General features: G+C 35.0%; 2 protein-coding genes across 4 annotated transcripts in view; one reads left to right on the top strand and one right to left on the bottom strand.

The window, feature by feature from the left end:
• LOC126765202 (leucine-rich repeat and fibronectin type-III domain-containing protein 2) overlaps positions 1–13,092 on the top strand; it is a 35,464-nt gene extending 22,372 nt beyond the window's left edge. The window contains exons 2-8 of the mRNA XM_050482813.1: positions 5,129–5,347; positions 5,443–6,723; positions 6,782–7,479; positions 7,758–7,896; positions 8,391–8,515; positions 9,618–9,899; positions 11,891–13,092. Of these exons, the coding sequence (XP_050338770.1) occupies positions 5,186–5,347; positions 5,443–6,723; positions 6,782–7,479; positions 7,758–7,896; positions 8,391–8,515; positions 9,618–9,899; positions 11,891–12,020 (2,817 nt within the window). The 5' untranslated portion in view covers positions 5,129–5,185 and the 3' untranslated portion in view covers positions 12,021–13,092. The remainder of the gene's footprint in view (positions 1–5,128; positions 5,348–5,442; positions 6,724–6,781; positions 7,480–7,757; positions 7,897–8,390; positions 8,516–9,617; positions 9,900–11,890) is intronic.
• On the bottom strand, positions 205–27,567 carry LOC126765203 (rab3 GTPase-activating protein catalytic subunit). Of its 3 annotated transcripts, XM_050482816.1 has the most exons (8): positions 27,285–27,299; positions 26,187–26,398; positions 25,959–26,131; positions 2,598–2,974; positions 2,415–2,537; positions 1,048–1,148; positions 849–974; positions 205–783 (listed from the first exon to the last, which is right to left on the bottom strand). In XM_050482816.1, exons 2-8 carry the CDS (start codon positions 26,256–26,258, stop codon positions 304–306), a joined length of 1,452 nt encoding a protein of 483 aa, XP_050338773.1. In that variant the 5' UTR covers positions 26,259–26,398; positions 27,285–27,299; the 3' UTR covers positions 205–303. The 3 variants fall into 3 exon arrangements, with proteins under 3 accessions (XP_050338773.1, XP_050338772.1, XP_050338771.1); XM_050482815.1 differs by having other exon boundaries at positions 26,187–27,567; XM_050482814.1 differs by having other exon boundaries at positions 2,415–2,974; positions 26,187–27,567.
• Positions 27,568–27,788: the final 221 nt, after the last annotated feature.

The raw sequence follows: 27,788 nt of genomic DNA, 5'->3' as shown, positions 1-27,788 counted from the left end.
GCTAGAATTTGGACACAGTTTCTTTATAAAATTTTTAGTGTTGTGTTCTTCCTCGCGTTTAAGCGATTTTTTTAACTTACCTACAGCAGATTTCAGTTGAAGCAGAGTTGAAGGTGTTTAAATAACAAGACCCGATTAAAAGGTTGACATGTTACGAACCCAAGTGGTTGGAATTAATTTTAGAGTAAATAAAAAAAAATAAAATGTTATTATTTGTATTGTTTACAGTGGCATAACAACGGAATTATTTATTTCACACTGTGACAAATTCAAATACATATATTTTTAATCAAAAGAATATCCTTAAATAAGTGTGGTGTTCTCGGTAAAGGCGCCGCATAAACGTACTTCTTCACCTGTTACAACAGCCCGTAAGAAATGTGGTCCTGCCGGTTCATTCGCTCGCACTCGCAAAACATATTCTTTCGTTATCAAATTGCTGTGCAATTCACTGCCATAGGATGTGATAATATGTTTCCCAATGTCCTCTGCATTATTTATGCTGCAACTGTTTTGATTTTCAATCATTTCTTTAAATTTGCACTTAATTTCTTCGAAGGTTATATTGTCTGGATACCCTGTTAGTTGTTCAAAGCATTTATATTGGTAGAACTGAACTTCATACTCTTCAAGTCCCTTAATTAGACCTTCAATTTTTGATTTCGTTTGTTGAATATCAAAAACCTCTGTGTCATCAGCGCGTGATATGTGGCTCAATTCATTAAGTAATGCTTCAATTTTATACTCGAAAAGGTCTAATATTTTCTCAGTTTCTAAAATTCCCTTTTTAATTTAATAGAATGATTAGAATTATTAACTAAACAACTTCGTTATATGTATATACATGCCTTAAACTTTATTATCGCTGCATGCAGTACTGTTATTATTACCATATCATATATTTCAGCTATATTTCTAGTTTCTAAATAGGATAAAACCTTTAGCGCTTCCGTTGTTTCATCAAATAAGCGCTTCTATACGATGAATTATGCAAAGTTTATTTTTTCGTTATTAAGAAAAATTACAAATCTGGTTGAAAATGTATACCTGTTTGTTAGCTGCAACCGGTTGGGCCTGTTTCCACACTGTTTGCCAAGTATTGCCCGGAATTCGCATGCGCGCGCTCAATTGTCCCACTCCGAACTCATCTAAAAAATATAAAATAACAAGTGAGAAAGAGCTAAGTTCGGATGCAACCGAATCAAACCCAGGGAAATATTTTAAGATGCAAAACGTCAAACACAGGTTCGAAATTCAAGCAATTTTATGTATAACTCTTATACTCACAGACACATAAGCTTCCTTAAAAAAGCGAAAATCGTTATATGTATTATCTTTTCCAATACCGCATAGTATTAACATGCCACGTACTAAAAAAACTAATCATCTAGAGTAAGGTCAGCCGGATGTTCGAAAATTCTGATATTAATTATATAGGCGCTGGGTCAAGTTTTTGCCCAATTTGTATAATTTTAGGCACAATGATACAATGTTATCAGTGAAACACGATCTCACATTTTCATTGAGATAACTCATATCACCCGGAAAATCGAAAATCTTTATATAAGGTATATGAGGGCTAATGGAAGTATTGGCCCGAGTCATTCATAAGGTTGCATACACTAAAGGCATTAATTTAAAATTATGTTACATGGGATGTAGGCGTGGTAGTCCGATTTCGCACTGTGATACATATATAAATATTATAAAAATGTTATGTACCAAAGAGATATGGGGTTTCACCAAAAAGTGGGCTTTGCCACGCCCATCGTCCTTCACTTAGACTCCTATAAAGCCCTCTCATACCCTGTCTGAGGTAAAATTTAATATCTCTTGTGTATTTATTGATTTATTGCGCTTTTAGTAGTTTTAACAGTACCGTTACATATATGGGGAGTTATATTCTATTTTCACACTGTCGGTAGAAGTTCTTATAAGATTTGTACTCAGTAAATTTGGTTGATGTAGCTTAAGATATATACCTTAAACTTATTAGAGCGCGGAGCCACGCCCACTTTTTTTCAAAAAAATTTGCCCACAGGCGCACCTTGCTACTGCGATCCTCTGTACCAAATTACAGCTTTATATCTTAATTTAGTGCTTAGTTATGGCATTTTATATGTTATCGGCTAATAGCGATTTGAGGCGTGGCAGTGGTCCGATTACGCACATCTACGAGATATCTTAATTTTTACTCAAGTTACAGCTTGCACGGACGGACGTATAGGCAGACAGTCAGCCGGATTTCAACTTTTCTCGTCATCGTAATTATTTATATATACATAACCCTATATCTATCTCGATTTAGGTGAACCGTTAGATGAACAAACCTACACAGAGTATTGCAAGTGGTTGCAAGAGTATAAAAGTATATTTTTAGTTTATAACAGCTGGTCTTCAAAATACAACTTTACCTTTTTCCCAATCCTTCGGACTATACCAACGTATGAAATCCTCCATTTTTCCCTTTGGATTTGCTGCTTTAAACGCCTCCATATCAGAGAGTAAGGAAAAGGACATCATTTGAATGTTGAAACCTATTTGATTCAGAGTAAAGAGTGAATTAGAAAAAATATGTTTCAACATTTCGTTCCGACCTGAACCCAGTTTCAGCATAGCCTCTGAATCGGCTTGCAATTCATCCTCTGTTTTTGGTACAGGATCTTGCGTTACAGGAATGTACAATGGTTCGTCACTATCCAATATATTTTCATCCCCCAATCTCTTTGCGCGTCCTTCTGGAACATATTCTGTACAATCAAAGAACTCGTCTTCAGTTTCATTGCCTGTTTCATCAGAAACTTCTTTGAAGTTTGTACCCTCTAGCCCTTCAGGATCAATATTACTGCCGATGTCGCTTAAATACTTTTTGTTTTCATACTTTCGACACTTGGAACGCTCAATGCAATAGTTAAGCATTTGAAGTTTTTGGTTTAACAGACAAGTACGCGTATCAGGAAACCCGCAAGAAATTCTAATACAAAAAAATAGTAAATTTAGGATAATTTTACAATGGCCATTTGCTAATAATAATATATTATAAACAGGAATATATGTACATATGTATGTACTCCTCTTTGTGGATTATAGTTGCCATTATGTTTTCGTTGGAAATTATATCAGGATTATTTGCGGAAGACAACTCTGAGTTTAAATTTTTTACTTTATACTCGTATAATATATTGCTTAGTCGAAAAAGTCTTTTCGTATTTTGTCATTAGATGTCGTTGCTGACGTATTACTCCAGGGATACCAATCTCATTGTGTCATACCATATAATGATGGAATGGTGTGATTTTAAACTTCATTTAACCAAAAACAAATTAAATTCGGGGAAGTTGAAACAAAGTTACAGCTGTTCAAAAATGAGTGAAAATAATGAAGAAATTCGCTATATTTTGAAATTTTTGTAAAAAAAAAGGAAGAATGACATGCAAGCCACCAATAAAATTTGTGAAGTTTGATCGAAAAATGTCTCTAGCGGAAAAATGACAAAAAATGGCCAATCAAAATGGTACATATCTGTTTATTTATTTATTATTATAAATATAAAAAAAAAAAGTTGAAGTTTGATTAGAAATAAGAAAAGACTTTTTCGACTACCCAGCAGCATTGCCCAAATTTATTTATAAGAACAGAGTACAGAGTATAGATAATGTGAATTCAAAAAAAAACATTTCCCAACAAAAAAGTGTGAAAGTAAATTTCAATTCAAAAATTCATAAGGTATTTAAAGAGCAACAATAATGATTCGAAGGTCAATTTAGATAAATAATTGATTTAGAGACGTTTGTAAATAAATAAATTATAAAGTAAACATATTTTTTAAATATATTTAATGCATTCAAAAATCATTTTATGCGTATTTAACTTCGGGTTTATTTCGTTGCTTTCATTTTTGTTCGGTTTATGATTTTAGTGATACATTTAAAAACATATTTACTTACTTTGAATATGCATATTCATTGAAAGGGTGTGAAATCCAAAACAGATTTAAAGCAGCTGCAAACCAATTCAGATTTTCAATGCTGTCACAGAATATGATTTTTTTTCGTCATTTCGAACATACGCAAGCCATTATTCGAAACAGTTGTTTACTAATGTGACGAAATTTCCAATGAATAAATTTGGTAGCAATTTTATTAAAGTTTATAATGCTCTGCTATTTTAGCTTTTATTTGATTGCAAAAATGTAACAAAAAATTAAAAGGAAGATATTAAGAGATCACAGCAATCCACTTGATGTACTTGTGGAATCTAATATGAAATTTATTTTGCATTTACTTTCATGATTGTATTTACATGCTTACTTAACAGATTTATATCACAATATCTACTAAATAAAGACGCATTTGTTATGTTGTTACATTTTGTAAATATCTGCATTTTTTCATAAAATATTTTTTTTCTGTTTTATTCTTATACTTCCGCTATAAAAATAGAGCTAAATTAATTCGTAACAGCGGACTATTTCAAAGGAGAAAGCTTTAGTGCACTTCACGCAATTTCTTTCTACTATATCCTATAGAATTAAAAAAATCTACAAATAAAATGAAAGAATAATATTGAAATTATATTTAAGGGATCGTCTCAATGTGACCCTAAGAAAAATTACTGATTTTTTTTTAAATAATTTTTTTAACTAATGTAATATAGTAGTTAAATAAATTGTTCAAATGACGCGTAAAAAATGTCCTCTACGATGTCCACGATTGCAATAGTTTTTACAAAAAACTATTCCTTTGAGAGTGGAAATCGTGTTGAAAAACACCATTCTGAGAAAAACGCGTTTAAAAATTTTTCGAAAATTTCACACTGAGACGATCTCTTAATATAAATAACTTATAATTATATTAGAGTTAGCACAGTTGGTTTTCGTTTAATTTTTGTGCAACTATTTTTCAAATGATGCAAGTTTTGCGCAGGAGCCACGGCTGTGATTCAATTTTGACATTGATGTCAGACATTCTATATGTATTTATATTTTGGTATACGGCTATATATCGGTTTCTATACTCGCGCGATTATAGATACACAATAGGGATATGAATTAATATGTTCATAATCTAATAAAATTTCTTTTTGTATATATTGCTAATATATTTAATTTACTTCCAATTGTTTTCAGAGTACATTTTCGCAAATCACACTTTTGACTTCTTAAAGATTTTTCGACAAATGCAAAATGTTTGCGGATATATATATTTTATTCTTATCGCTCTTACTGGCTTCCGCAATTTCGGGAACAATATCTCAATGTCCTTGGCAAAGAGATATCTTGGAACTACAGACATCTTGCATATGCGCATATAATTTAGGACGAGAGCTTTCTGTTCAATGTGATCAGGTTTGTTTTTAAATGTATACTATAGAAATATGTTATATAAATAAATCATAATCACAACGTTTTTTTTGGAAATAACGTTTTTGCTTTTCAAATAGGTGAACTTCTTTTTACTTATGGACGCTTTAAGTATATACGCCACACAAAAACCGATAGATCTACTTTATATCAACAATTCAACAATCAATGAATTGCCAAACAACATCTTCCAAAATCTTAGTGTGCATAATGTACAATTGTCCAGTTGCCAAATAAGAAAAATTCAAAACGGTGCTTTTAATGGCCAAGAAACAATGCTGAAAAATCTCAATTTACAAGACAATTTGTTGACAGAAGTACCGACTAAAGCCATAAATTCTCTAAACAAACTAAGTTTGCTCGATCTTTCAAAAAATCGTATTACATTTGTATCCAACAGCTCATTCTCAAGTCTAAAAATATTATCGACCCTGAAGTTAAATGACAATAACGTTACATTAGATGTTGCAGCGTTTAGTGGGCTGGACGAAAGTCTTAAAAATCTTAATCTGAAAGGCACAAAACAACGTCATATACCCGAAAGTATACGGGGACTTAAAAGTCTGGCATTCCTTGACTTATCATTGAATGGTATTAAGGAATTACCTGGTGCTGGAGGTGTACGTACGTTCGAGGGCCTCGATTCATTAACTGCTTTGAATTTAGAACGGAATTTTATACAAAGTTTGGGAGAGACATCATTTGCTGGCATTCGCAAAACACTGAGTTCCCTCAGCTTATTAAATAATTTACTATCTGAATTCCCCATTGGAGCTATACATGCATTAAAGGAGTTGCGAGTTTTAGACATAGGTTTTAATTTGCTAACCTCATTACCTGAAGGCGCTTTCCGTGGCAACCCCGGTATTACATTACTGGCGTTAGATGGAAATCCACTAAACACAGTACCTCAAATAGCTTTCGCACATTTAAATTCAACACTTCGTGGCCTATCATTAGGTGGCCGATTTCTACACTGCGATTGTAAATTACGTTGGGTTGCTGAGTGGATCCGCAATGGCGACTTGCAAGTAACATCACGAGAGCGTAACCCTCAATTTTGCGGTTCGCCAACTAATTTTCGAGATAGAGGATTTTACTCTATACAACCGGAAGAATTAATCTGCTCTGACGTGCAGAATATATCAAGTATCCTTAAAGATATAAAAACAGAAACATCACTAATAACGCAAACCAACACTACATCCAAACCAATTGCGCAAACATCTACCATTACATCAAATGACGAAATTCACCATCCAGAGTTACTTGCAATAAATACATCTACTACTACAAGCAGTTTACAAGCTTCTACAAAGACAACTCCTATAACAACTACACCACGGCCCACAATAAATCCAGTAAGTTTCGGTCTTATATGACAAATAAAGCTTACTTTTTATTTACATTTGTTTATAGCCAACCAAAAAAAGTTCCACAATGCAGCCGATGGTGGTATCCTCCACATTATCAACTAATCCGACAATCTCTAATTCCGGAAACAGTACTTTAACAATAAAGCCTTCTTTATCTAGCATAGGTATCAAAGCAGTAGCAACTAATGCGACAAATAACAGTGCCAGTAATTCGCTCCATAACAACAAGCAATCGGGCACATGGCGACTGAATAGCTCAACAACATCGTCAGTGATAGCACACAGCAAAACGCAAAAGCAGCAGCGTCCACCACTGATACTAAGTTTTCCTCCACAAAGAGACACACGGTTCGACGACACTAATGAAGTACAAGTAAAGAACGCCTTTCGTCAAGAAAACTCGGTCATCATTCAATGGGATTCAGATACAGCTAATATACTTGGCTTCCGTGTGGTATACCGCCTGTTCGGCGAAAAGACATTCAAGCAAGGACCACCGCTAGAAGCAAGTGAGCGCGAGTTTAAAATAAAGAATGTACCAGCTCAAGAATGCATTATTGTTTGTGTAATTTCATTGGAGGAATTGCATGTGACTCCCGAAACGGTGCCTTATCAGCAATGCCGTGAAGTACGTACAGTAGCTTCACAAACTTCTAACATGGACAAGATAACAATTGCAGCAAGTGCGGCAATATGTGGTACAATTATTGTAGCAGTAATTGTATTTATAGCCGCAAGTAGGTAAGGTCATTTGTAGTAAATGTATTTACTAAAGTAAAGTAAATTTTTAATTTCTAACAATATTTCCCACTATTGATCCATTTATAAATAGCCTGTATAATATCTAGACTTTCTGTTATTACGCAATAACGCACACCTCTGATTCAGATTATTTTTATATAAATTTCTTCATTAAATATTTCTCATCTAATTATTTATTAGAAACTAGCAGTAATCAACTAAAAAATATGCTTACACATCCATATATTAATTGGCACATCCTTGAATTTGAAATATAGACGCTCGCGTAAACTCCAGAACACGCAACAGAAGAACCCTTTACCAATTGGGGGATTGCCAGTAGCCTGTTGCGGACCAGCAGGATCCCCTGGGCCGCTGGGCTCCATCGCCACTTTGTCGGCATTTAATAACCATAAGGTAACAATTGAATAATCATTTAATAAATTGATTTGGTGCAAAAGCAATAATAAGCTCTTTTCGCTTTAAAAAGTTTGTATAATAAACTGTAAACGTGAAAAATTAATGTCGCGAAATATAAATTTGAATTTAAAAAAAGTAAAAGTGTACGGATATTATTAGTTATTCGTTATATATGAATATTATTTGTAAAATATTTCGAAATACAGAATTTCTTAACAATATAATAGCAAAAACCACGAAACATTTTTTTCGATAAATCAAAATTGTGACAATATAATATATGGAGGCATTTTCCTTTATTTTAAGCAAATTACAGCTTATACTATATGCATCAATAATAATCATTTTGGTTTTGAGCACAAATTATATTTTTATGTAACTAAGTGCGATACTTTTGTAGCGTGAATAAATAGGAAAGTAATTTTACTAAATTTTTTGTAGTTTTAATAATAAAATTATATCAGTATATACATATATGTTTCTTACTACAGGAATGGGATCAAATGTCTGCATATAGCGGTCGCTCTATTCCACGACCACGAATTTATTCCGTAGATAATCAAGAGGATATGCGAAGTCATTTTTCTGCTATGCCTGGGAAAGTTGGTAAAGCGAGGTAAGCTCTTTTTTATAAACTTAAAAATTTTAATATCAACATCACATTTCCCGTGCATCGAATATTTAATTGAATGATGTTTGAACACATTTCTCCGACTTCTAAAATGATGTATCGACGTGTTATTGAATCCAATTTGAGCATTTAAAACTAAACTGTTTTAATTAAAACGATAAGTTTATTAATACAACCTGCTCCTCACTATGATACCAGGCTTCTTGAGGTTGTTGAATGATTGAATTCTTCTTTTTTACAAATTCACATCTACTTAGAACTTTAATTTCCATGTTAATTAGGTAGTGCATTCAAATGGCTATATTTGAAAGTGTAAGCTATCGATAGTTTTTATCAGATCAACGTTCAATTGAAAATATCATACGACCAGCATTAATCTTTCTTGATCTATAGTGAATTCAGTGGTGTCCAGTAGAGAGCCCTAAAAGCGCCTAATTTAAAAATTTAATCTGGGAGTAAGGAAAGAAAGGACCAAATCGCTTTCTTTGAAGCTTCATTAATATTGTGTTTCTGTGTATAAAACATGCTATTATTAACACTTTGATATAAATGTTACACAATGCATTTTTAAATGTTCAAGCAGACTGACTCAAAGGTTTCGACACATACTAATAAAATACTCTTTCACTGTTTTACCAAATTATTAATGGTTCTAAGTGTACTAAAATAATGATTGAAAACAAATCGAGGATTGTATTTGATAATTTCAAAAGATTCGAATTTTTGAAAATCGTATTTAAAATCTCTTCTCATTCAATAGTACTTAGATTATCAAAGTATGATTCATTTCAAAACCATCATCTAAACAGATGCCAAAAAGTAATGGCTCGATTTGTTTTAATTTTAATCACATGGTGCAATCCTAGTAACTTCCTCAGAAATGCCAATAAATAATAAATGATTGGCAATATCTTTCAAAACATCTGGAAAACCAGAATAATAAAAATTCTTTCTTGATTTTAGTATGATAAGAATTTCATTGAAAGTTATATGACTAATAACTGGTTTTTAATTCTGCATTTCAATTCTTGTGATACATAATCCTCATCAATCATCGCCCTCTAAATACAAACTGGTGTTCAAACAGATCAATAGCTGATGGTCAATCCCACCACAGTTTCTCAAATAATTCACATCGCGGCTATTTAGGCGCAGCATTTCCAACTAATTTGATTAACTCTCGACCAGAACTTCGACAATCCAGACAGTCTTTAGCAGCCGCTTCGGAACGTTTATCGCGTGCTTCATATGCTGGTTCCACGCATGGTCCAACCAGCATAACTTCAAGTACCAGGCGTTCACGTCCACGCTCGAGATCACGCGAGCAACTCAATTCAACACATATACATAATCATAGACCTGGTAGCCGGTAAGTAATAATGTTATAATACGTATATATGGGTACATACAGAAGTTGATCAATGTTTTTGTCAACCAAAAGATTTCAAATTATGAACATATTAACTTTTCAAACACATGTTCCACAGAAACACATATTCCACCAAAAGATTTCAAATTATGAACATATGAACTTTTCAAACACATATTCCACAGAAACTATTCGATAAAAAATACGTTTTTAGCATATTAATATCTAAGCTTACTGTTAAATAAAATCAAGCATTAAAAACAAACACAAAAATTCAACACCATTTTTGATTTGAGGTTTAAAGTTATTCTGAAGAGCAGCGAAATTCTTTCCGAGAATCAAATTAAATCAGATCATTTTTATTTTATACTCTTGCAACCAGTTGCTACAGAGTATTATAGTTTTTTTCACCTAACGGTTGTACATATCACCTAAAACTAATCGAGATAGATATAGGGTTATATACGTACATATAAATTATCAGGATGACGAGAAAAATTGAGATCCGGTTGACTGTCTGTCTGTCCGTCCGTCCCTCCGTGCAAGCTGTAACTTGTGTAAAAATGAAGATATCTTGATGAAAAGTGGTACGTGGGTTCCTTAGTACAAAAAAAATGTCGAGTTCGTAAGTGGCCATAATCGGACCACTGCCACGCCCTCAAATCCCCATTAACCGAAAACATATAAAGTGCTATAGCTAAACATTAAATTCGATCATCAGGTTGATGTTTTACACCATAAAGTATTTCCCTGGCTTTAATTCTTGTAAGTTAAAAGAGTAGTTGTAAAATGTTCGGTTGTTCATATTGAAATTAATCATATAACTAAACCACACTCATTTATAAACGCGAAATGTGAGTGTGTATGTTTATTACCTCTTCACGGTTAAACGGCTGGAGCGATTTTATTGAAATTTGGTATGGACCCTTAATCACCACAAAGATTACGTTTTATTTCAAAAACATTTCTTATTCCCATAGGAAAATCAATCAAAATGAATTCGCGAATAATGTATGAAGAACTTTGTACAAAACTTTTTCAATTAAAACACGATACTTAAAATGACGCCCAGGTTAAGTAGGTTATATACCCCACTTAAATAATTAACAATTTTGTTTCTTGTCTGTTATACCATAATTCAAACAAAATTAGTTTTCGAGTTTACAAGAAAACCTGGGAAGTGGTTGTGCATACAAATTTCTATAATAGTGGCGTTCTCTATAAATATAAATAAGAGTCAAGGACAAACTCTAAAAGCAGCCGGCATTCACCTGGGCATCCTTTTCTTCTCCCACGGTCAACTGTACGGGAGTTGTTCGCAGGCGTTGAGAGCAAGAAATCTTTTCTGCCCCTCATAAAATTCAAATTATTTTGATTCTGAAAATGTGAATAGTCATTATTTTTACTGTTAATACTCAATTTATTTTCCTTAATAAACCCGGGGTGACACCGTGGGCAAAGCTCGTACTTTGTATATTTGGTCGCTAATTAAGTAATTTCCTTTATTTAGTGCAATTTAAATACGACTTTTTTTTTGTGTAACGTGAACGGAATGAAATTATGCAAACCAAGACATTGCCGTTCGGCCAACACATCTTCTCCGTACACGTTACATAATTTTCGCCTTTATTGAACTGAATTTTTACCCTTTTGATAATAAAACAGTATAATATAAAATATAATATATAATACTTCTTCCACCTTCGATAGGGCACCAAACAAACCCTATTCCAAAAAATTTATAAAAAGAAAATTACAAGCAAGCCTCACTATATGTATCAGCTGATATATATAACAGCAAAATGGTTAAGTGTAAAGCTGGTTTCAAAAAAAAATCAATAACATCAGTTGTTGTCATCAAATGAAATTACTTAGTGAACACATACATATGTATATAGTATATTTAATATGCAGACAATCATTAAACATTTTCCAATTGATTTTATTGACTTTATATTAAGTTGCTTATTTTTTTAATCTGACTATTTTAGATATTCTCAAGCTGGTTCAACGCACACGATAAACAACTATTGTGACACATCCGACAATTGGACTGACCATGATATGGACATTTACATGGCAAGAAACCCAACAACTCGCAATGGTCTAGTGCCATTATGAGGGCAGGTTTTATTCTCCTGATATTTCTATGATGTATTAACTAAAAACGATATTTTCTGCTAAAACGTTACGAATTTGCCTAATGTTGTAATGAAGTGGCGTCATTTTTACAGCCATCAATCGAAATGACATTGTGTTGTTCATGATTACGAACATTATATACGGCCATATCGAAACGATATCGGAAATAACTAATAATAAGGATACCTATAATTCTCAAAATATGGCTTACATTTAAATATTATATGTATTGTTTACATTTTAAAGCTGTGAGCACACTTTTAAATAAATAATCGGCGAAACTAGAACATGCATGTAATTTGGGTTACGCCGAGGATCTTCCTTTCATTTTCGAAATCATACACATACTGACCGCAATGAAATATACCCTTGTATAAGGTATTCGTAATAGCGCTTAATTACACTTCTACGGAGAACAACAAAATTTGTTTGGTAATGAAAGAAATTTGTACAAAATATAATGTATTTCTAATACAATTACTAGGCGGTAATATATTTAATTTATATAATACAGTCAGCATCAAAAGAAAGTGTACAATACTTGTTTACTACATTTTATTTCAGCCTTATACAGGTATATAATGTCCCGTCGGTTACAAATCATAATTAGAGCAAATGAAAAGCATACAAAGTACTAAAAACATGTTTCCATCACATATGTTCTTTTAAATACTTTTTTGACCCCAGAAATATAAAGTATTTTGAGTTTATTGTTTATAACTTGTTTTGTTGTAAGGTTTTTGTTTTTGTTTTTCCATAAATTTGAAGAGTATTAAGTGCGATTTATTTAAAACAAGCAATGTAAAAAACAAGTGTTGTACACATTCTTTTGATGTTGACTGTATAAACATTTTAATAACAAGAATGCAATAAATGCGGAAAAATGGCAATAAAAACCCAAGATGATACTTATATTTTTATATTAAAATTTAAATATTTTTAAGATATTTACTGGTTGTATATTTTTTTATATGCATATGTATGTATGCTTGTAAGCCCACGCTGATTGTTGTAATTACAATAATAATAAACTTGCAAACGCTTAAATTTATTTTTTTCGACAACTTTAGCTATACATACATATACTCGTATTAATTGAAATATAGATTACTTATTTACTATAGAAACTTACTTCGACATTACCAATACGGAGTGAAGCAATTTTGAAAACAGTAAAAAAGTATTTGCAATTATTTTCTTCCAATATTTTTATATAATATTAATATTTCCCATCTGCTTTTGCCATAGACCTGAAATTAGCGCATTCATAGCTTATATAGAGTTTTGTGACCTTTCCATAAAAGTAATCTCATATCAGAACGAAACGGTTGTCCTTAACGCTGATCCAATAGTTTATACTTAAGTGAGTACATCATTTTTGCTCAATTAGTTAAAGTTCTGTATAATATATCGAGACAAAATTCTGACTATTTTGATATGTATAATCATAATATCGGGTAGCCGAAAAAGTATTATCGTATTTTGTTAATAGATGACTATATAACTAATAAGTATTAAGGTAAGTGTTAGGTCAAGGAATATCTGATACGTTTTATAATATATTTACATGAAGAAGTTGAAACAAAATTTCCAAGCCACTTAACGGCAGTATGGAGCTAGGCTATGGAATAATCTGCATCGCTAATTTCTGGGCTGTGGAGGAAGAATTTGTTATGCTAGACACATTTTACCAATTACATTATAGTTTCTATTTGTAATTTAATCCACACTAAGGCGGGTCCCACACAATTTTTTAAATACATGCCTTCTATTTTGCCTTAACAACAAAATTTAAGAAAACTTATAATTACAGAAAACTATTCTGTTGTTGTTTATAATTTGTATTAGAATATAAAACTATGATACATAGAAATATAAGTATTATGTTTACTTATTATTTATTCAGTAACATTTATAAACATTTTGATTGTATTGACCATATACTTTCTATAATAACAGGTTGTCAAAAAAGTCTTGCGGTATTTTCGCTAGTTGGCGCTGAAAGCGCGTAGTTCTAGTTTTATTCGTCGCATCGAGTCATGCTATACCTTTTTGGAAAGCTCACGCGCTAACACGTGTTTGATTGATTGTCGTTTCTTTTAAGTCGTTGTGCAGTTTATGGACCCGATACAGTTTCCATTTCCACCGCACAACGATGGTTTCAACGTTTTCGTTCTTGTGTAGAGGAGGTCGAAGATGCGCCACGCTCCGGAAGGCCTGTCGTCGAAAATTGCGACAAAATCGCTAAATTGGTCGAAAGAGACCGGCATAGTAGCAGCCGTAGCATCGGTCAAGAGCTGGGCATGGGTCATCAAAAATTCATTTCAATTTCAATAAAAAAAAAAACTTCAATAAAAATACCGCAAGACTTTTTTGACAAGCCATTATAAAAGGTTATTGTGTTACAACAGTAATTTGACAAGTAAAGAAGGGCTAAGTTCGGGTGTAACCGAACATTTTATCCTCTCCCAAAGGCGGGCAGCAAAGCTGTATATTAAAAAAAGTTCAGAATCAATTCTACCTAATTAACTCAAATATTGAGTTTATCTCAATCATAGCTAAATTTAATATATGGAGTTAAATTGGTCAAATAGTTCTTGAGACATCTTCATTTAAAGATGTGCGGTGCCACGCCCATTATCCAATTTTTAAACTTACTCTTGTAAAGTCCTTTCCTACCAATTTAGGTGTGAAATTTATGTGAATTATAGCACTTGTAAGTATTTTTCAACATAGCCGTTATATGGAGAGTGGGCATACATAGTTATTATCTGGTTTTACCCACACAGTTCACAGTGTATTAAGAAGTACTAAAAGACTTCTTCTCAGCAAGTTTGTTTAGTTGTGTTAGCTTCAGGGTTTGAAATATGTATATGTACATTAAGCCATTTAAAGGTCGGGTCTCCCCACCATTGGTGTAATTTGTTAATATTTTATTTATTAAGAGAATGAAAATTTAAAGCGAAATTACAAATGCTGTGGAAAGACTCATTTGGTTCTAAATTTTTTTTACAAGGTTTTAACAGTAAGGGTCTAAACTGCATCGAGAAGCAGCATATTACATTGAACTTCAGAGAAGAGAAAATAACTGCAAACTGTTCCATTCAAGACTTTCATTAAGGATATTATGCCAAGCGACTAGTAATCATAGGTAGATTTATCAGTTTTAAACGACTTAACCTAGATTCCCATCGGGAATATCTAAGGAAAATAGTAAAAAAATTTTTGAACGGATTCTAACTTGTCAATATAGATTTGGTAACTAGAGTTCCATACCACAGAACCATATTGCAATATACTTATGTAAGTCTAACCAAAGTTGTAAAAAAGAGTTTAAGCAACGTACATGTCTCTAAATTGTTTGTACTAGCGTTTAACAAAACTAAAAACGCCTTTTGTTTTCAAAACCATGATAGAAATATGAAGAACAAAGTGAAAAACTTGCTCTATAGTCTATAATTTTGTATTATATGTATATATATTGAAACAAGTAAGGAAGAGCAAAGTTCGGGTGCAACCGAACGTTTTATACTCTTGCAACTTACATGAATCAAATCCATTTAAGTTGTAAAACCAATCAAATATGGTAACGTCAGCTGAATGGTCGAAAATCCTGATACTAGTTATATAGGGGCTAGGCCAAGTTTTCGCTCAAATGTATCTATTTTAGCCACAAAGATATACTGTTATGAATAAAATACGCTCTCTTATTTTCATTGAGATAACTCTCAAATTAGCCGATATATACGGTACAAAGTCACCCCGAAGTTCGGAAACTTTTATATTAAGTATATAGGGGCTAACATTCAGAAATACTTTTATAAGAGAAGGATTGTTCCTTAATTTCAATTATATATATCACATATTGATCGACATTTTCGATCAAAAATCAACTATAGGTACTGGGGTCCACATATCCGGAGCTTGAACAGTTTTTATTGGATTTATGCAATTTTTGGTCCCAAGGTGGCACACACTAAAGACATTATTTCTGCAAAGTTTTATCCCGGTATATTAATTTCTTCTTGATTTGTGTACTGGAAACTAAACGAATGAAGTGGAATTTAAAATTATTGTCCATTTTCACAACGTAACATAAGAATGTAAGAAGAATGTCATGTACTAAATTTTGTCGAAATAGATTTGCGGTTCCCGAGATATGGGATTGCACCAAAAAGTGGGCGGTGCTACGTCCATCGTCCAATTTTCACACCGGCTCCCATAAAGCCTTCTCATGCCATCTCGGTGGTAATATTTTATTTAGATACACTTTTAGTAGTTTTTAACAGTACCGTTATATGGGGAGTGAGCGGAGTTATCCTCCGATTTTATCTATTTTCACACTGTCGGTAGGAGTTCTTGTAATATGTGCTGGGCGAATTTGGCAACTTAATGGTTTAGAAGATATTGACATTAAACCTGTTATAAGCCCGGGCCACGCCAAATTACATCATTTAGATATACATATATAATACTATTTCTACCTCGCTTAGTTTTAGGTGATTCGTACAACCGTTAAATGAACAAAACTTTAATACTCTGTAGCGACTGGTTGCAAGAATATAAAAATATACCTTGTTTAAGAGAGGAAAAGATATACTATATTTGGTACTACTTGTATTTTTGAGAAAGCATTAGGGTGAAGTTAACGAAACCATAAAACATTTCTAAATTTCGTACAATATTAATTTTACCTTAGGCCTGAATGCTGTGGTCGCAATGCTAAATATTTAAAATAGTGGACAAGTAAACAAGCTTTTTAAAATATTAAATTCCGAGATTTTTAATTAACTTGCGACAACCACGGATTTGTACTTTTATTTTTGTAAACAAATAGTTTTGGAATATATTTTTCAAATAAATGTATAATAGTTTTATTTAAATGTTAAACACTAGTAATTTTAATCCTTCCATTATTGTCTAAAGTTAAATTAGAAAATTCCATACTCAGCTTTTTAAATTTAGTTTTTACAAAATGAAACCGAGTACAGAAACTAGAAGGTTGATGACTATTATCAAGTAAATAGCTTATCGTTTCAAAAGTTATTTCGACAGCAGGAACTAATAGGAGCAGGAGTAACAGACATTTTTAAAGCTGTATCAAAGTATAATAAATGCAAGAATTTACCAAATTTGTTCGGAATTAAATTAATTTCGTTAAGCCTCCACTCACACTTTTTTCTAAAAACTCATTAAAGTATGACTGAGTGTAAATTGATATGATTTAATCATCGAAAGCTTTCTACGAGTCACATGGTAAATTTAAACCTCCCTGAAACACTCATCGAGATAGCACCATTTATAAAAGAAGAATGCTTCATATACATATGTATGTATAAGATAAGTCTGATTTGGGAGATATATAACATAAAGTTAAATAAATAAAGCAAATATTAACACAAACTATAAAGAACTTAAATTCAAATGAGTCAGTACCAGAAACGAGGAAAAGCATGAGACACAGACAATATCTATGAAATATTTAGAAACACATTCGTATGGGCACAGTTAATTTGAGAATGGTACATGTTCACGGCAGCAGGCTAGCAGTTGTCAATATAAAATTATTCGAAGCTCTAACAAATGAAACGTTATTTTACCTACAGCAGTATTCAATAGCTTTGAGGTTTCATTTGTAATAACAATTAAAAATTCAAAAGAAATGAATCGGGCTTTTTACTCATATTTTGCACAAGAAATTTCAATTTGAACAAAATATTTAAATTTCAGTGAAAGGTAAAGTACGGCAGCAACGAAAAGTGCACATCAATTGTTTGATAAGCGTTGCTGCCTTCAAAATGTTTTAAAACTGGCTTCGAGATACCATTTGCTGACAAAGAAATTTCGCCTTTGTTACAGCAGTTCTTTATGTTTTTAATGCTTAGAGCGCAATCAGCGAATTCCGCAAAACCGTGGCCCGAATCAGCTGATACGACCTATCTACACCGCTTCTACCGCCCGCTTTACCGTAGATTTTTACGGTAATTGGATTTTTCCAGTAGAAATGTGTCTGCTGATTGCTCTCTCACAACACAGGGTTACCACTTTCGATATACTGTAGTAATTATAAAAATTGTCTTCAATATGTTTGAAATTTTCTTAAACTAACTCAAAATCAGAGTCGAATGCTATTACTTATAAATATTTAAACTATTTTTAATAGTTTATTTTCAGTTTGTTTTATATTATGAAAAATTGTAATTAAAAACTTAGATGTGTACAAAACTATATATGCGTATTGAGCAATGGCAACATTGTTCAAATGAAAACAAACAAAGATGGCTGATTTCTACGGGCTCAACTTTTGGCACATTTTACTCGCTACGGACGGCAACTGACGAAGGGAGTAACGGAATTCGCTGATCCAGCTATTAGAGCATGATGTGCCTCTCTCACTTATAAAATATACACGTTCTTATGGACACAGTTATTTAGACAGCTGCAGACTGACTACAAGACTGCAGGCTCTTAGTTGTCGTTCTCGCTAACTTGAAAATATTTTTAATTTTACCGACGACAGTAGAGAGGAGAGCAGAGAGGAGAGAGGAGAGGATGCCACTAATATGTTAAATGTAAAATTATTCAAAGTTCTAACAAACCTGACGTTATTTTACAAAGAGAAGAATAAAATAGCTCTGTTATATCATCTGTGATAACAACTAATAATTTAAAACAAATAAATTTACCTATTTACTTATTTTTAGCATAAAAAATTTCACTTTGAACAAAATATTAAAATTGCATTGAAGTGAAAGGTATTAGTATGGCAACAACGAAATTGTGTACATACAAAATGTACAGCTGAGTTGTTGTGTACATGCCGGCCATTGTTATGTCGCTGAGAGCACACGTTGACAGCTTAAGAAAAAGAGAGAGCTACTAGTTTCTGATCGACATTTGTAAATGAGCGATATTTGGCGCATTTGGTTTGAATTTGTTTCTTCTTAATTGGCGTAGAGACCGCTTACGCGATTATAGCCGAGTTAACAACCGCGCGCCAGTCGTTTCTTCTTTTCGCTACGTGGCGCCAATTGGATATTCCAAGCGAAGCCAGGTCCTTCTCCACTTGGTCCTTCCAACGGAGTGGAGGTCTTCCTCTTCCTCTGCTTCCCCCGGCGGGCACTGCGTCGAATACTTTCAGAGCTGGAGTGTTTTCATCCATCCGGACAACATGACCTAGCCAGCGTAGCCGCTATCTTTTAATTCGCTGAACTATGTCAAGGTCGTCGTATATCTCGTACAGCTCATCGTTCCATCGAATGCGATATTCGATTTCTCTCGAAAACTCGTAACGTCGGCTCATCGGTTGCTGTCATCGCCCAAGCCCAAGCAGGACGGGAATTATGAGCGACTTATAGAGTTTAGTCGAGAGAGGACTTTACTTTTCAATTGCCTACTCAGTCCGAAGTAGCACCTGCTGGCAAGAGCAATCCTGCGTTGGATTTCCAGGCTGACATTGTTGGTGGTGTTAATACTGGTTCCTAAATAGACGAAATTATCTACAACTTCAAAGTTATTACTTTTCAATTGCCTACTCAGTCCGAAGTAGCACCTGTTGGCAAGAGCAATCCTGCGTTGGATTTCTAGGCTGACATTGTTGGTGTTGTTTACGCTGGTTCTTAAATAAACGAAAATATCTACAACTTCAATCATCGGCATACGCCAGCAGCTGTACATTCTTATAGAAGATGGAACCTTCTCTTTTTAGTTCTGCAGCTCGAACTATTTTCTCCAGAAGCAGGTTGAAGAAGTCGCACGATAGGGAGTCGCCTTGTCTGAAACCTCGTTTGGTATCGAACGGCTCGGAGAGGTCCTTCCCGATCCTGATGGAGCTTTTGGTGTTACTCAACGTCAGTTTATTAGCCGGGGGTACCAAATTCAGACATCGCGGCATAAAGGCAGGCTCCGAAGAGGTGGTGTGTGTCGATTCTCCTTTCACGGGTCTTTTCCAAGATTTGGCGCATGATGAATATCTGGTCGGTTGTTGATTTGCCAGGTCTAAAGCCACACTAATAAGTTCCAATCAGGTTGTTGACGGTGGGCTTTAATTTTTCACACAATACACTTACCTTATATTCGATGTTGAGGAGGCTAATCCCACGATAGTTGGCGCAAATTGTGGGGTCTCCTTTTTTATGGATTGAGCATAGCACACTTAAACTCCAATCGGTGGGCATGCTTTCGACCGACCATATTTTACAAAGAAGCTGATGCATGCTCCTTATCAGTTCTTCGTCGCCGTGTTTGAATAGCTCGGCCGGTAATCCATCGGCGACCGCCGCTTTGTTGTTCTTCAGACGGGTAATTGCTATTCGAACTTTTTCATGGTCGGGCAATGGAACGTCTGCGCCATCGTCATCGATTGGGGAATCGGGTTCGCCTTCTCCTGGCGTTGTGCGTTCACTGCCATTCAGCATGCTAGAGAAGTGTTCCCTCCATAATTTAAGTATTCTCTGGGCATCGGTGACTAGATTACCTTTGGGGGTTCTACAAAAGTATGCACCGGTCTTGAAACTTTCTATAAGCCGCCGCATTTTTTCTTAGAATTTTCGAGCATTACCCCTGTCGGCCAGCTTATCAAGCTCTTCATACTTACGCATTTCGGCCTCTTTCTTTTTCTGTCTGCAAATGCGTCTCGCTTCCCTCCTCAACTCTCGGTATCTATCCCATCCCGCACGTGTTGTGGTCGATCGTAACGTTGCGAGGTAGGTAGCCTGTTTTCTCTCCGCTGCAACACGGCACTCCCCGTCGTACCAGCTGTTCTTTTGCACTTTTCGAAAACCAATGGCTTCGGTTGCAGCTGTACGTAAGGAATTTGAAATGCCGTCCCACAGTTCCCTTATACCGAGTTGTTGACGAGTGCTCTCAGAGAGCAGGAGTGCAAGCCGAGTAGAAAATCGTTCGGCTGTCTGTTAAGATTGCAGCTTCTCGACTTCGAACCTTCCTTGTATTTGTTGGCGTGCGTTTTTTGCTGCACAGAGGCGGGTGCGAATCTTGGCTGCAACAAGATAGTGGTCCGAGTCGATGTTAGGACCTCGGAGCGCACGCAATTTGTTTATTTTAATAGTTTTGAATTGTTTAAATAAGAATGACCTTTAAATCACGCCACTCCCGTAGCATTTCATTTTGCTATTGCTACCGCTCTCACCTTGTCGGGAGCCGTAGCAGAGCCATAGCAAAACAAACTAAAAGCATGGATAATGGGATGCCCAACTTATTCCAGTGTGAGAGCGCCTCAAAATAAGCGTTTTTTTTAAGATTTTTCATTATGGCCAGATCGAAAAAAATAAGAATTTGTGGGCATTTTAAATTAAAACACCCAACATTTATTACGATTGCAAATTATTATATATTGGACTTTTAATATATGATGAAACTACTTAAATCCTTTTTTATGATTTTATGGTATATTAAAACAACTGACTTTTGATCTTTCAATACTTAATAAGCTGAATTAAGCCTGTTAGTTCTCAATTAATAAATGTTTTTAATAATTTGTAATTGAAAACTAATTCTATTATGCATCAAATTACAAAACGTTTCATGAAATATATCTAAATTTCGCATTTTCTTTGATTTTCATTGTTTTAAATTTTTATTAGCGATCTTGAACGGCGGCAACAAATTCCTCCGTTCACATATATTTTTGGTATAATTTTAATCTTGCCGTTCCAGTCATTCCAATTGCAAAACGTCAAAACCTACCCAATCCAATCAACCAGGATAATATTTTATACAGAATTTGGTAGAAATTCGTAGAGTAGGCCTCTGAGATATAGATTTTCACTTGGATGTAAGCGACTCACGCCCCTCGTCCAAATTTGTAAAGCTTTTTCGTACTTTTTCGGGCGTAAATTTTAGTGTTTTTCACGTATTTAGTTATTGATTTATCGCGTTTTTAGTGGTTTTTAATAAAACCGTTATAAAGGGAGTGGGCAGGGTTACATCCGATTTCGTCTATTTTCATATTGTTTTAGGAGGTTAAGAATTCCAAAAATTTGGGAGCAGTCCTATACGCCCATCTACGAACCATTTACTCAAGTTACAGCTTGCTCGGGCAGTCACTCGGAATTTACCTCGGTCCATCATCATGATCACATATGTATATGTATGTACATATATACACGCGGTGTCAAAAAAATAAATTTACTTTTATTCATGGTTGGAGGGAAAGAAAGTTACATTTAAATAAAAGAAATAAAGATATTAGTAATAAAAATTTATATAGCACCTCAAATTTCTAGGGATAATTGAAATACTGTAAATTGCCTGCACAAAGTAATAAGTACATCAGGTATCTGATATTGAGAAAATGTATTAGTTTCAGTTTTCTGTACAATATTTGATTTTTTGCTTATTTATTTCATTAGTATTTAGTATATTCGCTTATATTTTCAAATACTTTTGAAATTTGTTTTGGCATGACGGGTATAAGTTTGCGGCACGTATCTATTGAAGTCTCACAACAGCTTTTTCTACAAAATTTCATAACTGGACCTTACTTTGGAATGATTGCTGCCAAATTGGGGGTACACAAAGGTTATCAATTAGAACCAAATCGGGAACTGACTTGGCCAATTAAGAGAACAATTATCCTGCTGAAATATGTATATCAGTAACATACTTTCCTTATAGCAGCATCGTGTTCTCCAAGATATCTTCATATTGGAATATATTCACGGTGTCTGTAATACGATGTATTGGTCATACACCACATCATGAAAACAGCAGCAGACCATGCCGTCGAAATGTTCATCGGGTTCTTTTTTGTAAACCGCGCATGGAACTTTTTGCCTTTCGGGCGGCGAACATTACGTCTGGCATCACTCAAACAAATTAATTTTCATGTCGGACAAATTTTCATGATTTTTCGCGAATTGTAAACTTATCCTTACATTTTTTGTCGCATACCACTGGCTCTTCTTCCTAGGGACAGCATTACCAAAAAGGTGAACATCAATAAGAAGTTTAAGATCACCCTCAGCAGCAAAACCGAATGGAGCGACTCCGCTCTCGAGCTACTACTCAGGGATAGTACAATCAGGTGGTACACCGACGGCTCGAAAACGTCGGAGGGAATTGGCACAGGGTCGCAGGACCACGTGCAAAACTCTCCATATCTATGGGTAGGTTTCCGAGCATATTCCAAGCAGAGGTATTTGCTATAAGTCGGTGCGTAGAGTTAAACCTCCAACGCGGCCATCGCAACGAACGTATAACCATACTAAGCGATAGCCAAGCGGCACTCAAAGCGATTTCGTCATACGAGATAAAATCACTATTGGTGCAGGAGTGTATAGAATGGCTGAATAGTCTGGCAGAATGTAACCAAGTGCACCTTATTTGGGTGCCAGGTCACAAAGGCATCGCCAGAAACGAACTGGCCGATGAGCTTGCCCGCTCTGCAGCGTCCACCAACATGGTAGGACCGGAACCTTTCATAGCGGTAGGTTCCCACAACATAAAGGAACAGCTCCGCAAGGATGAAGCGGTGGGTAGGGAGAGACATTGGCAACAACTTCCAAGCTTGCGCCACGCAAGGTTGCTAATGAATGGTTTCAACCTTAAAAGGTTTAAATATGTAATCAATCTCCCAAGGGATAAAGTCAGGCTACTGGTTGTTGTTGTTTTAACGGTTATCAGTCTCCGTCAGGATGGTAAGGGTTATCTGTGTTGTCATCGACGTCATCTTACGGGAGGCCCAGGAAACGTGCTGTTTCGACGGGGTCGGACCAAAGGGAAAAGTGTTAGATGAGTGGGGTTGGTAGGGCATGCAAAGAGGTGGTCAGTGTCATGCGGAGACTCGTTGCATGCAGGGCATACATTGGGTATGTCTGAGTCAATTCTGGATAGGTAGGAGTTTAACCTGCTACAATATCCAGAACGAAGCTGCGCTAGGGTCACTCGCGTTTCTCGCGGCAACTCAAGCTCTTCGTCTGCGATGGGTGGTGGTTTGACTCCAAGAACGCCATTTACGGGAAGGGAGTCGGTGAAGGTGTTAATGGCTCCACTGTGAATGGCGGTCAGTACCTGTCGAAAGTCAGTTGCGTCCGAAGTCCGGTCGGCGTACTGTACGACGTTGGCGATGTCGTCAAGGAAGGACCTTTTGATGTTCCTAGGAGGCGATTCCGCTCCAAGCAGATGGCTGCAAGGATGATTTCTACGAAAACATCCCAGCAGGAACTGCTTGGAGAGGAGTTCATTATGCTCCTTAACCGGGAGCATAAGCGTCTCACTGTGTAGGTGTTCGATAGGAGACATCAAAAGGCATCCCGTCGTGGTCCGGAGTGCAGTATTCTGACAGGTCTGGAGTTTCCTCATCTGCGTACCTCTGCATCCAGGCGACCATATAGGTGTTGCGTAGTTGAGGACCGGCCGGCCGATTGCTTTGTATGTTGCCAACAACGTTTCTTTGTCTTGCGGCTAGCGACTTGAGGATTTTATTGCGGCTCTGTACCTTGGCAATAATCGCGGTCGTATGGGGAATGAAGGAGCATAGACTATCGAAGGTTACAACTAAAATCTTAGGGTTATTTACGGTCGGAATTTTCACGCCATTGACTGCAATATTAAGTTCAAGTCTATACTCCTTCGTCCAGTTCGTAAAAATTATCGCTGTGGATTTGGTGGGGGAAAGTGTGAGGTTCCGTGCAGTAAGGAAACGATAAAGGTCAGAGAGACAGCTGTTTACCTTCGAACACATGCCATCAATTCCATTGCCCGACGTCAATATCGTGCAATCATCTGCGTACGAGGTTATGGAAACCCCCTCTGGTGGCTGCGGGTGTTTCGAGATGTAAAAATCAGGCTACTAGTCGCCTTCTACACTGCAAACTCAAGAAGTACTTATTCAACATGGGCCTAGCTTTTTTGCAAATTGTCGGTTCTGCGACCTGGAGTCTGAAACTATAGAACACCTGCTAACGGATTGCACAGCAATCTGTAGACGCAGGACTAAGGCCCTTGGATCAATATTTCCAAATAGGGATCACATCGCCTCATTAACACCTAGCAGTATATTGGAATTCATAAATTTGTTGGGGCTAGTTGAGACGTTGTGAGATAGGAGAGGGCACAATAGACCCTAGGTCGCGGTGCAATACTTATTTAGTTAGTTAACGCAAAAACAAACAAATACCAAAAACCCAAAAAACCAGCACATAGGTAAAGTTACTAAAGCAAAGTTGAATGACAAAGCTTGGGACCCCGCACTATTACAAAAAAACCTAATTTGCTAATATACTTTAAAAAGTGGGGAATATTGAATACAGTATACTTTATCTTTATTCGATGAAAACGGGAAAAAATTACAGTAACCTTTTGTGTCATATTAACTTATGATATACTTGGTCAACTTGGACTAACTTCATTTCATGAGTACATTTTGCTTCCTGACCAAGATATTTATAATAAAATCAAAGTAATTAACTGATGTCAACTCAACCGAAAGGGCTAAATCAAATATAGTGATTATATGAGAAATAATAAACCAGGAAATCGAAGGACATTATATTTAGGATATGGGATTAAATCAATATTTAGACCGATTTAATTCATATTTAGTGCTAAAGCACATTATCTTTAAAAAAAATATATCTACTTATTTAGATAACTCACACATTAGCCGATATGTTCGGAATATGTGTGATGTTTTGTGGCAATGAATGGAAAACATCCCAAATTCAACATGTCTCGACATAATCATCATTTTAGTTGTTACAAATACCCGTCCAACTTAGATGCAATGAAAATTTCTTAAAAACTAATTGGTCTATAAATCAAAGCATTTAAAAGTCAACATAATGATTTTATAAGGTTAAGAGTTATGCCAATAATAATTGGCGTGTAACTAAAACGAATTTTAATTAGGCAAGACAACAAAAGTACATATATATGTTTCAATAGTCGAATGCTCACCCTTGAATTGAAAGTCTACAATTCCATATAAATCGGAGCTCCCTAATAAACGCAATCCAAAGCTGAGCAAGCCCATTTTTCCCACCAAAGTGAGCATTACAAGTAACTAGTACGCAGCTAAGACGGCTGGATAAAGAGTTGAATGGAGATGATTTTATCCGATGAGGATTACCCTGAAATATATTTGATAATTTCAAAGTCATATTGTGTTACATGTTTATATAGTACCTCAATATTTCGTGCCGCTATATCATTTATATAACAATAATTTTCGTTATCTGGATATAAATCTGGGAACATAAATGCTATAAACGACTTTAGTTCAGATTCATTTAATGGTCCAGCAATTTTTTTTAAACTCTGATAACCTTCCTTGATATTTAATTTATTGTTTGACCGAATTTGTCTAATTTGAGGGTTTGTCAAGTGATATCGTGCATCTGCCATATTGACACCATCAAAAGAATCAGTAACATTACGACCTACAAATGTTTCTAAGGCTTCTCTACTATTATATAACTTTAAAAAATCTCGTAAACTACTCGTCAAATAGGAACCCACATTAGCCGTTTGGTACATATTACAAATATGCGCTTTCGATGGTACAAAGTCAGTATGCAGTGGCGAGTCTATTGCAAAAATTTCCGAAATTCCTACCCAACTGTAAACGAGGTATACATCTGTACCTGAATCGGGAAAATAACCACATGGTAGTGCTATATTTCTATCCCAACTTTTGTATTTATCTCCAATTCCGTCTTTACCATTTACATCAAAACGTTTAAGAAATGGGACATTCATTGGATAACGAAACCGTATAGTTCCCAGCGCATATATATTTCGCACTGATAATGAAATGGGTTGCACATTACTAAACGGAAGTTTTTCTTTAAATATTTGTAGTAATCCAGATAGGTAACGGCAGTCGACAGGAGACTGTTTAAGAACAACAATATCAAAATTAGTTCGTAGCATGGCATTCATTCCAACTCCTAAAAAAATATTTAATTTTGGGTCATAAATTTGAACAAATATTGGCACTGTACAATATTCCGAAGCCACAACCGTCGCAGCACTGAGAAAAAAACAAAATTCCGAAGGATTAGTTATATATTTTTGATTTGTCTGATGTGGATGGATGACCGCAAACCGTTGCAATCCAAATAAACTAGATATTACATGTAAACATTTACAATTGGAAGTTTTTAACGGTGGACCAAAAGTTCGCCTAATATTCATAAGGTCGTAGTACATTGAGTTATACGTGTTGTCGTCTTTGGAATTCCTCTCTCGATGTTCAGAGATTGTGGAATAATAAAAACTTACACAAATTTTAGCTTTATGTACTAAAAAAGTTTCGGTGTGTACTTTATAGTTAAGTTGGTAGGTATCAGTTCCGCTGGTAGCATCAATTTCAATTGCATTTAATTTTTGAATAACATCTCCTAATTGGGCATTAAAAACCTCCCAGTCGGACACTGTACTAAAATCCTGTCTATAAAAGCCACTATCATCTATTTCCTCAGCCATTTCACGATATTTTGTATCAAACAACTAAAATAACAAATGTTCCCTCTGCTTTTCTTCAATACAAGCTACAAAGATAAAAAAACAAATGAAAAGTTCGTAAAAAAATTACCTTTGATAGTTGAGAGAGCTATAGTGGTTTGTTTGGCAGCACTGAAAATTCGTGCCCAGTGGCAGTACAGCTGAGAAGCAAAACAACGAAGTACCACTAAAATCCCACAGAAATCAATAGGGGGTTCTCTTGCTCTTAAACATCCCTTACACGGTGGACGTATTGCACGAATTTTAAAATTTTCCAATTGG

Source organism: Bactrocera neohumeralis, unplaced genomic scaffold, assembly GCF_024586455.1.
Source record: "Bactrocera neohumeralis isolate Rockhampton unplaced genomic scaffold, APGP_CSIRO_Bneo_wtdbg2-racon-allhic-juicebox.fasta_v2 cluster10, whole genome shotgun sequence".
Taxonomy (NCBI): Eukaryota; Metazoa; Arthropoda; class Insecta; order Diptera; family Tephritidae; genus Bactrocera; species Bactrocera neohumeralis.
The sequence above is the reverse complement of the archived record's forward strand: the minus strand, read 5'-3'. Positions and strand labels throughout refer to the sequence as shown.